The 12,111-nt window shown below is 37.2% G+C and overlaps 1 protein-coding gene across 3 annotated transcripts in view; it reads right to left on the bottom strand.

Annotated features, from left to right (window-relative positions):
• ksr2 (kinase suppressor of ras 2) overlaps nt 1-12,111 on the bottom strand; it is a 114,895-nt gene that overhangs the window by 99,097 nt on the left and 3,687 nt on the right. For all 3 annotated transcript variants that reach the window (XM_014335687.2, XM_005928873.3, XM_005928874.3), the window contains exons 2-3: nt 2,697-2,837; nt 1,720-1,870 (exon numbers count right to left, since the gene is read on the bottom strand). In XM_014335687.2, coding sequence (XP_014191173.1) covers nt 1,720-1,870; nt 2,697-2,837 — 292 coding nt within the window. The remainder of the gene's footprint in view (nt 1-1,719; nt 1,871-2,696; nt 2,838-12,111) is intronic.

Genomic DNA, 12,111 nt, shown 5'->3' with positions numbered 1-12,111 from the left:
TTGGTAGTGAACAAAAGAAAACAGCACCACCTATAGAAACAACAGCAATTTCACTAAATATATTGAGGCTTGAATGTCACTTCATAAGTGAGTTTACTTTTAATAAGTAATACGTTTCCCATTCACAAAAACAGCTTTTCATCATCACCCCATGAAACACCTCACTACCCAGGATATTAAGTTCAATACAAATAAACTAAATTAAAACGATATGTGAAAATGTATTATATTCAATGGAAATACTAATAAAAACTATACTTAAAAATGAAATAATACTGGCTGTTGGCAAAAATAAAAATAAAACATACAGTAAACCTTTCCATTGTTATTTAAGTGAAATTTGTCAACACAACCAATCTGAGGAAGCTTTGGTGAATATTTTTACTGTCTTAATAATGTTTGTATTATAATACCTGTTCTGACCTTCTTATGTTTTGCTGCTTGACAGTTAACATACAAAAACTAACGTTTGAAACTGATGACAACTGAGAATATGGAATGAAAGATTAAAAAAAATTAATGTGAAAATCTGTTTTGGAAAAAAACTATATAAATGGGAAAAAATATAAAAACAAATCTTAAAAAACAACAACAACAAAAAAAACTGTAACAGATTTTTTTTTTTTATTCAGTGAATAAATGATTACAAATTACCATATTGTCTTATCTTTATCTCATGTAATTTGTAATCATTTAATTAATTCATTAAAATCTCTTAATATTTAACCCCATAAATCCTAAATGTCAGTAAAAGCATCAGAATTTTATGGTCAGCGTGAACAACATTTGCATTCTTTGGATAAATGTCCTCATCATTATCAGTCCAAAGTGAGATTTGAAAAAAATAACTCCTAATCTACACTGCAAAAGCGTAAATTGCAGCCATGAGCCATTTAGTCAGCAAATGCTGATTATAATAACATTGCTCTAATAATTGTGCACAAAAGCTCTGGTTTGTCACTTCAGGCATTGCCCCTATCCTTGATAACCTTAAAAACAATGGGACCTCCAGGGTGGATCAGATTGACCTAATAACACCAGTATAGGTTTATAGATCAATATCAATAATTTTAGAAGTCAGCAATTCAGTACTGTAAGTGATATGTCGTAATTTGTGTAGTGAGAGCACATTAAAAGTAGTTTTTATTGATCCGTTATATGTCTGAGAAAAGTCATGAATTTACTGTAAAATCAGCAGTCTATTGTGAATGTGGACAAGTATTATTATGTATGTCACCCCCTCTCTATGTGCCTAACGCCCTCTATAATGCACGAGTTCCTAACAAACCAATCAACAAGCAATTCAACATAACTAAAGGTGAACATTTGCTCCCCAAGATGTATCATCCAACTCAAGCAAATCACAAATCAAGTTCTCCAGACAACTCCTTTTGTCTGGAAAACTGGAAAACAGAAATATATGCTCGGAGAGTATATAAAAAGAATATTTAATCTGGGTGTAGTTATAAAAGCTATAAAAGAAAAATTGAAAATTTTTAAAAATACCATATATTCAGTATGCACCCATACAGTCTGAACGCACTATAAGTGAACTTTCTTAGTGTGCACAGAAAATAATTCATAGTTTATTTCATTGGTTAGACACAAATATCCTAATATCTAGTGAACACAAACAGTGATAACGTTATATAAAGATTAGTATTTTCCATGTGTGTGAGCGTATGAGCTCATCTGTGAGTGTTTTGAGTGGACTCTCACCGAGCTGGTGGGCCTTTCTGAGGCAGGAGAGGGAAGCGTTGAGACGGGCACACTCCTCTTCACTGGCACCAAACTTTTGCAGCAGCTCACACACCTGCTCCTCGCTCATCTCCAGCAAGCCCTCCAGGGTCACCTCACCTGGACTCATTTCCTATCAAATATACACATGCAACATGCATGCAGCTTAAAGACCACCACAAATACACATCTAGCTCAAAAACCTAGATATTTAGATATACATTTAATGGAATAAGTTACAGTAATAGATAATTTTCTTTATTATACAGTGTAACAACATTAAGGATGATCAGGATTTTCTATAATGAGGCCATCAAACTTACAAGTAATCCCTGTAAACCAAATCCTCATGAAACAATTGATCTATATCAGCTCAACATCAGTTGTTTCCACTCATGACTCTCCACGATGTCAATCACAGTGCATATGTTTATATGGACATCTCCGACACCGCACATACTGCTAAAACCTCCTGCTTAAAGCAATAAAGAAAGGGGCTAAAATAGCTCCTTTCTGCCAGTGGGTGAGCTGAGGTGATACACAAAGGCCCAGTATGAGATGCATAGAGACTCCACTAGTACACGAAAACTTCGAAACTCAGTGCTATGGCATTTACAGCATTTTAGTAAGCTTTTAGCCAGAGGGTGATATGAGCTGTCAGATTTCGCTCTCAGTCACCAGTATGGAAACCTCAACTGCTAAAAGCTACAATCTGATAGTGACAGTGAAATGTTTAAATGTTAAGTATAAAAACTTTATTCAAATCTGTACAAAACATTTTTTTTTTTTTTTAAAAAAAAGAGAGAAAGCAGAAAAAGGCAATGTGTTAAAAAGTTCTTGGAACAGTTTGTCAAATACACAAATCAGAAAAATATCATCTGAAATTTTGACTTTGAAGCAATGATCATGAGATGTATTTTGAGTGTAAAAAATGGTTACTACGTGGTATCACGGCTTACCTGTGTGACCTCTTTCCTCAAGTTGACAATGCGGAACCAGTGGCCGAGGCGAGGAAAGTCCTCCAGCTCGGCACTGCGTTCCTCTAAGGCCACTTTGCACTTACAGGACAGCTGGCGGCTGAAGTACTTTACCAACTTCCCCTAGGAGGAAGAAAGACAAAAACAGTGAGACGATGCTTCTCCTGACCAAACTACTTTCACATTTTTAACATATCTACATACAAAAGTAATTCTCTGTGCTGAAAAAGTACGTTTCACCTCTCGGTTTCTCTTTCCTTTGTTTTCTATAAAATTCCTTTAAAACTAAAGCACAAATAAAACAATGGAAATTGTTTTAATATTACTCCGAAACCACTGGAAGAGTGGAACCTACCTCAGCTGTAATGGGGTTAAAGGCAAGGTATATCCTGAACACGTCAACAGTTTGTGTCAGTTTTGCAAAAATCCTGCCCGTTGTAGTGCTTTATAAAACAAAAGCAAACTTTACACTTTAAAAACAAATTATGTGTTTTTAAATCCTATTAAATAATCCTAATATGTTTAAATGTGCAGGAAAAAAAGATTTCAATTATATTTTTAGCCTGTTGTTGAAAAATCCCAGAAATCAAAGCAGTCACATAAGGTCATGCCAGTACCATAGTCATGGTAATATCCTATCAGTCAGTTAGGAAGAGCCTCTGGTGTCACAGAAATTCCAGGACAGCCTGGTTAATCAGCTCAGGCAAAGCAAATGAAACACTGTTTCATCATTTAACCCCTCTTCAACTCGCTGCTGAGTGATTATTGGTTGAAAGCTGTGATTATATCAGAAACCTCCTCTAAACTGAAAAATGGTGCTGATACAAAGACACATACAAGTGGGCAGATGCATGCAGGCTTTTCCTTTGTTAGAAGTCATTCTTCCTGCCACAGACACGTGGCTTGTTAGTGAAGGAGGATGTCATTTGCAAAAATAATAAATCAGCAATTGGCGATAGCGCTGCAATAAATTGTAATAACTTTGCATGTGATGTTGTATATTTTTGTAAGACAACATACAGCAAAAAAACAAAAAAATAATACAGTTCGTTTTTTTAAATTGTATAATTTAAATTGACTGTTTATCAAAATAGAAGTCTGCATTTTCTCCCTGTGCTTGTGTGGGATCTCTCCGGGTACTCCCGCTTCCTCCCACAGACCAGAGATATGTAATTGGTGGGGTTAGGTTAATTGGAGAATCTACATTGCCCATAAGTGTGAATGTGAGTGGTTGTCTGCCTCTCTGTGTCAGGCTGGCGACCTGTCCGGGGTGTGCCCCACCTCTTGCCTTATGGTATCTGGGATGGGCTCCAGCCCCCCGCAACCCCGAAAAGGATAAGCGGAAGAGAATGGTTGGATGGATGTTTATCAAATTTATTTACAGTTTGATTCCAAGTGAATTCTGTAGCTCACTCTCACACCATAAATTTATATCAATATCTACACAAATCTAAATCTAAAATAGCTATAAATAAATAAGTAAATATTATACTGGTTCATTTTTAATTGTTACATTTTTAGCTGTGTAGTTTTTAGCCAATTTTACAGGTGGGGCCCTGTTCACCTAACATATCAAATGCACCTGATGACAAACAGGTAGCTCTATTCACACCTTGCTCCTGATTTCATATTACTCCACTCAAAACCAGTGGTCAACACCAAACAGCCAACAAAGAAGTTGTGGCAATGTAAAGAACAGCAGTGCCAGTGTTATATTTGCCATGTCTGCCAGTATACCACAATCCACTTGGGTCCGAGTGACCTACAATTTGTCATCAAACGGTGAGCCAAAAGTTCTCTGTGCAAACATTCACACACATGAAACACTATAACATGCTAACCACGTATATAGGCTCTAAGTAGACTCCAAGCAAACTGTCGCTAACACTATGGATGCAAATTTCTTGCTGTCGCTAAATAACATGCGTTATTTAGCGACAGCAAGAAATTTGCATCCATAGTGAGTTCCGTCTGTCATTTTGAAAGTTGTGTGATTTATCACAGTTAGATCACTACACTTTTATTTTAGCTGTGCACACAAATCTCTAAGATATACAGGCAACTATTCAAAAAGCTGGCTCTATAGTTTTGTGGTTTACTCGTTTTTTTGTTTTGTTTTTTTGCTTTCTCTTTTCTTTTTTCCTTTCTTTTTTAAAAACCAGCAAAAATATAAATACATTTTTTCAAACGTAACAGCATGAAAGAGCAGTCGAAAGAAGCGTTGCATAATTCTTGTAAAAAAATCGGAATACATATTTGATAAACTATTTGTCAAATACATGCTTTTTCTTCATATATGACAGATATGTTCAAATGCTCTAATATTATTTCTGGTTTTCAATCAATTTTACATTTAAAAAAAATGAACAAAACAACATTCATTTAGATACTTAAAACTAAAGTTCTGTATAATATACTGGGATCATCTTATCACTAAGATGTAGCTGTGCTGGTGACTCCAAAAATACTACATTTTACAAGTTACAGTGAAGTCGTGATATTGGGTATATGTCCATCATTTGCTACTTCCATGTTTCTGTTTAAAACAAAACCTAAACAAACATCTTATTTTTTAGATGTGTAATATTTAAAATATTCAAAACACCTTTGCAGATTAATGAAATATCTGAAAATGGTTACCATCAGAATGTTTACATTTTGACTAATTACCAACAAATTACAATAAAAGTAATACCTCTGAAAAATCTATTTCCAGTGTGATATGCACTCACCAGCCACTTTATTAAGTACACCCATTGAGTTGATCAATAACACAGACATTTATTCAGCCAATTACATGACAACAGTGCATGTAGCCAAGCAGACATGGCCATGAATACTTGAAATTCAAACCGACCATCAGAATGGGCAAGAAAGCTGATTTAAATGATCTTGAATGTGGCATGATGTTGATGCCAGATGGGCTGTATAAGTATTTCAGAAAATGCTGTTCTACTGAGATATTCCCACACAATCATCTCTAGGGCTTACAGAGATAGATCTGAAGAAGAGGAAATATCATGTGAGTGTCAGTTCTTTAGGTGAAAATGCTTAAAGTGACAGAGGCTAGAGGAGAATAGTCAGACTGCTTCACGATGACAGCAAAGCAATAGAAACTCTAATAAACACCCAAATTAGGCAGAAGAGCATCTGTGAATCCACAAGAACATTGAAGCAGATGAGGTACAAAAGAGTCCAACCTCGTACTAGCAAGATGTAACTAAAGTGGCTAGTGACTGTTTGACCCACAAGTGATTTTTCCATTACCCAAGATGCTAAAAGTTGCAGAGGAAGTAGATCAATACATTCATTATATTCAACATTTTTATGATTTTAAAAAAATATGATAGTGTCACATATAGAAACATAAGACTCGGGGATATAAATCACCCTACTTGGTCACTTGAAGGTCAAAGGAAAGCGCAAAATAAAGAAAAGGATAATCATTTAGATGCAAACATCTCTGGAATGAGATATTTTCCCTCATTCCAGACTCTGCTGTGAGACACTTTGTTCTGACTCTATCGGGCTGCATAAAGCCTCACACCACTGAAAGCGGGACATACAAGCATCTTTGTTACTACGCAGTTTCGAGCTGAAACAGTGGGTGACGTGATGCTTGAAGACTTAAGGGTGATGCATGTAGATGGCCCCATTCCAAAAGTACACCTACAAAATGACTGCTAGAAATTAGAGAGTTCTGTCCTACATCAGTGCATACCAAAGTAGAAACCAGTGGAGGAGGGACCAGCAAGTCACCTCTGAATGCAGAAAACCCTACAGCAGCTGCCCACGGCTGCTAACACTGCCTGATAAAGAAACTGAACAGTCCACACTTACAAAGAAACACACATGTACCCTGGCTAAATCAGTTAATAGTTTACTGTATGTCAGAAAATATATCAATAAGTTGGTGAGCTTATTTTTGAACAACATACAGCAGCGTTAAGTAACCAATGAACCAGCACAATTTTTTTTTTTTTTTAAAAAGGGCAAACAGGCCTAGGTGTGCCAGAGAATCACATAGGACAGACAGAATCAATAAAACTGAGATCAAAGTGCATATCATTGAAAACATTATCCCATGTGTTGGAATCTTGAATGCGAGTTTGTTGAGCTGTCATTCATTTCCACTTTGGCCTAGGCTGAGAAATTTCTGTGAATAATAGATGTATTATTTATTTATTAATTAATTAATTATTGTTCCCCTTGGGATGCAGTATAGGCTGCTGTGATCAATATTTTGGTTGTAAACACATGCTAATCTAATAACATCCCATCAGCTTTACCCGAACTTTGCTTTTTAAATAATCTCTTTAAACAGATATTATATGATTAATACTCAACACTGATATATCTCATTATTAATCTAAAATTAAGGTTTGACTTGAACCAGCTTCTTCTTTTGACTGCTCCCTTTAGGGCCACCACACCCAATCATTTGCTTCCATCTTCTCCTATCTCTAGCATCCTCCTCTGTCACGCCAACCTGTGCGTGTTCGACTTCACATAATCCACAAATCTTCTCTGTGGTCTTCCTCTTTTCCTGCCTGGGAGTGTCATCTTCAACATCCTTTGTCCAACATATCAGCTGCCTCTCCTCTGCACATGTCAAAATCATCTCAGCCTTGCCTCTAATTTTGTCTCCAAAACATTCAAGCTGGGCTGTCTCTCTGATATATTTATCCCTAATTTTGTCCAATCTGAGATTAAAAACAAGTATATCAGATGGACTGGAAGTATAATGTAACGTGACTTCTTTTAGGTAATGTACACAAACTCTAGGCAATGTCAGGAAAATCAAGTCAGAGCATTGCATGAAATTACCCTTTCTCGCATGTGTAGCAGGATGATTTAAGCCTGCTCTCGATGATTAATTATGCCCGTTTTGAATCTGCTGATTTATTGCTGGCAGTGCCGCTGTATATAAGGAGGCTCTGTCACCTGCTTGTTATTGTCCACCGATGGTCACATTACCTGGCGTCTTTGTCCGCCTGCTGCATGTGTATAGGTCCACTGATGCAGCATGTACATTCTGCCTGTTCCACAGAAGCTGTGGACTTAAAAGCCTCTTGCTTGTGGCATCTCCTGTTTGTGGTGTGAAGTTTACCACTACTCCCCAGGCAAGCATAATATAGTGTTGGTAGTTTTTTGGTCCAAAAACTACCAACATTTCAAAGTACTGCTTGCACGGTAGAAGTTACTGGGATGTTGTGCCATCTGTTGCCACTCGGTCAGGAAGTGCTCCTCTCCTGTCGAGGTGGAGTAGTTCAGGTCTGGTATATAAGCTGCCCTTTCCTCTGCATTTGGCTTTGAATTTAAATTGCCGATTTATTAAAAGCAATTTGTCATTTTTCAGATAAGCTGGTGCCGCTCTGCGGGATGCCCTGCTATTTTGTTTCTCTGTTTTGTTCATTGGCATCGTTTGGGTCAGCTGCATTCAGCGTTGCTTTGCGCACCGCTTTGCAACTCCTTAATTGGGGCCCCTAATAATTTTAATGTGTGTGTGTGTACATGTCTGAAGTGGGGCTAGCTTTGGATTATGTTTATTTGATCCTGCATTATTTAACTTGTGTATTTTTTGTTTTGTTCTTAAAACATTTTGCTTATTTAAAGTTACTTTAACCTCCTGGGACCTGGCGTCCACCTATGTGGACATCACATTTTGGGTTATTTAGACCAAAATACTCAATTTTGCTCTGATTTCATTCCCTTTGTGTCCAGGCTGAGAGCTGAAGATGATGGAGGGGCTTGTTCCTGTGTTGTGTGTGGTTGGTGCGGGTTCCCTTCACGATTGACTGCATGTTCACAAGTGCCTGAGGTGATCCACTTATGTTCATTTTTATTTGTTGAGTCTGTCTCCCCTTCATGTTGACTATTCTCCTCTGTTGGCCTCATTCCTGAACACTCCTAACCCCGATTCCCTGCATGGTTGAATGTGTAGAATTTTAAAAATGTCTTTTTTCCTTTTTAAAGAAAAAAATTAATGGAAAGTTTTGCATTGTTGAACCACATCTCCTGTCTCCTCTTTAGTGGAATGAACCAGTGTACCTCACTGGTGTTTTTACTCATTTCCTTGGGTGAAAATCCCAAGGTGGTGTTGGTGACAACTTTTGGCTGCCCTAACTATAGTGGGAATAGTGAGTTTAAGGGCCAAAGCACTAATTAAACGGTGGCACGGTGGTTAGCACTGTTGCCGCACAGCAAGAAGGTCCTGAGTTCAATTCCAACATCAGGCCGGGGTCTTTCTGTGTGGAGTTTGCATGTTCTCCCCGTGTTTGCGTGGGTTCTCTCCGGGTACTCCGGCTTCCTCCCACCGTCCAAAGACATGCAGCTTGTGGGGATAGGTTAATTGATTAATCTAAATTGTCACTAGGTGTGAATGTGCGAATGAATGTGAGAGTGAATGGTTCTTTGTCCCTGTGTGTTCGCCCTGCGACAGACTGGCGACCTGTCCAGGGTGTACCCCGCCTCTCGCCCTATGACAGCTGGGATAGGCTCCAGCGCCCCCCGCGACCCTGAAAAGGATAAGCGGTAGCGAATGGATGGATGGATGGTACTGGTTGTTAGTGAATCCACATACAGCTAGGTAACAAAACAGTAAGAGAAAATATAACTATTTAACTCTACAGTGTAAGATTTATTGTTCAAAATGAAGAGTTTTGTTTAGTTTGTGCATTCAAGCAGGACCCTCAATACACCTTGTTACATCTCTTTAATGTTTCTGGCTTATTATTTAAAATATTACAAAGACTCATAACTATCATAAAGTCGCAGTCTGAGCACATTTGGCAAACTAAACTAATAACAAGAATGGACAGCATACTGTACAGCAGGTGCACAAGCATAAGCTACTTGGTCTAGCGGACTAACAATAGCACGCCACAAACTGAAAATTATCTTGGATTTTAACACTTCTCTTTTTCCCCCCCTTCTGTCTGCTTTCTGCACATATTGCTAAACAAGTTTAAATCTTCTGTTAGTGCTGCTTATATTTTCAAAGTACCTGGACATCAGTGCATCGCTAAGGCTCAGATTGGAAAGGTCATAAGGTTTACAATAGCTACCATCAGCTTTACTGAATTAGTTTCTGAAGTGAAGCAAGCTACTCGCATTAGCATAAACTAACATTCTTTAAGCTTCATAAAGCTGGCGGGGTTTTTTTGTTTTGTTTTCTCTCTTTTTATTTCTTTTTTAAACACTAGCTGATATATGATAGCACCAGATAGCTGCACAGCAGAGGCCTCTAAACTATAATGATCAGCTGTGGTAAAACAGAATTTTTCGAAAGCAATATAATTTTGGCTAAAACGACTAAACCAACATAGCTGCTAAAATGAAGTGCTCTTTAATCAGATGAGCCTATATCATGCTATTCCCATTAGAGACATGAGCTGCACTGATCTCTTCACAACTGCTATACCGTTAATCCAGATGAACTAGAACACTTGATGAAGTTACAGCAGAGTGTAACTTCCACACAAGCTTTATCTAATCTCCTTAACTAGAGTCCAGTACTTTCCAGCATTATAAATGCCAAGCACTATAATTTAAGCATATTCAACTGCATAAGAAAGAGTGGTGCAATTTCAGACTTTTTTTTTTAATGCAAAATTGCTGAACTTGTAATGCTGAATTTAGCCCACTGGCAAACTGTAGTACATTTTCAACCATCTATGTCTAAGGAAAAAATATATATATACACACACATAAAAAAATAAATTATATGAATAGAGCCATTCTTGTTGTATTAACAGACAGTGAAAAAACAGGAACACAAATGAAGGATATTAAAACAGACTATAGTGATTACTTTTTTTTTTTTTTGGGGGGGGGTGCACACCAAAAAGGGAGTGTTGCATCCCTAAAAAGAGGCTAGGGGATGAGTTAAGGAACAAAAAATAAAAGAGAGAATTTTCAAACATGAGCTTTTTGTTTTTTGGGGGGGTTTTTTTAAAAAAAAAAGAAAGAAAGCTATTGAAAGATGACACTAGCTACTTACCAGTAGGTCAAGCACACCACTAAACTGACAAATACTGTTAAAGCACACAATCCTCCGCCATCCAAGAAACACAGCTATTCACTAGCAGTTCTAGCCGGTCCACACCCCACCACTGAAACTGGCCTAGACTGAGCCTGAGTAGTGCTACACCTGCTTTTATACTGTGGTGAGGCTAATTCCTGAGTAGAGACAGCTGTGCATTGGCACCTCAAGAGAAATGGGTGGCAGTTGAATGTGTGGGGCAAACAGGACATACCCACACAACATGCGGGCTGTAACAGTGAGCTTAAACTGCAGAAGTCTATGTGGTAGATGCAGGTGAAAAGAAAGATTTCTCCAAATTGAAAAAAATGTATACAAGCATCTTTTTGCAACTGTGGACATACAAGTTTGAATTATCACCTTAAAAGATAATAACATCTCTGACACACTGTCCTCCTTTTCCTTTTGTTTGGCAGCATTAAGTGGAAATACAGTTTGACACGGTAAAAAGAGTCTTCTGTGGTCATTTGCAACAGGTATAAATACTCATTCTGTTGCGCCTGGTCAACACTTGGTGTGACACAGTTTGCTTCAAGCATAATGACGTCTTTATCCTTCTAAGCTACAGTGCTTGAACTGTTCTTCATATTATTTAATCATCTGACTCTATAAAAACACCATGGTTCCACCTCTGAAGGAAAAAAAATAAACAGCTGATGCTACATTTTATGTTCAGACAAACAAGTTAAAATGTTTTTTTCATCTGGTACATTTGAACATTGATGGATAACACTAGTGACCTAATTTCTACTAGTTGAAATGCAAAATGTAATTGTGTGGCATGCTAACAAGCGTGCATCACCCTTCATTTTAAAAAGTAGAAAATAGAGCCTTGCTGAAAAATTACTTGGCTGATATTATTAGTCAGTATTGTCATATGTTGGGTTATGTATATTATATTAATAATAATAATATATATAATTAATATTATACATAATGACCATGTCCCAAGGTATAAAAAACAACATTTTTTAGAATATGAAGCAAGAATATATGATCAGTGTATTTGAGAAATGGCATCATCACATAGTTTGCAGTACAATAAATGAGTCTCAACAAGTGATGGTATACAGGCTTAAAGCTTTATGTTTCTAACGATGTGATGGAAAATCAAAACGTTGTTGAAGATTCTTACCTATGTACAGACCAAACTTAGTTTCATATGACTGAAATAGATTCATTCTCAGAATATCTCAGGAAGCTCACACAGTTCTCACTTCACTAACTTCACTAACTTCACTTCACTAACTTTCTGAAATAACGCAAAAAAAAGTGTGTTTCCCTTTATTTGCAATAATTTCTTACTGATGATAAAGTCTTTCTTTCTAATTCATTCAATTTCTGTTAAAACAA

This window comes from Haplochromis burtoni, unplaced genomic scaffold, assembly GCF_018398535.1.
Source record: "Haplochromis burtoni strain Fernald_Lab_line unplaced genomic scaffold, NCSU_Asbu1 Contig_111, whole genome shotgun sequence".
NCBI classification, from domain to species: Eukaryota; Metazoa; Chordata; class Actinopteri; order Cichliformes; family Cichlidae; genus Haplochromis; species Haplochromis burtoni.
Note: the sequence above shows the minus strand (reverse complement) of the source record. Positions and strands in the feature narration are given on the sequence as shown.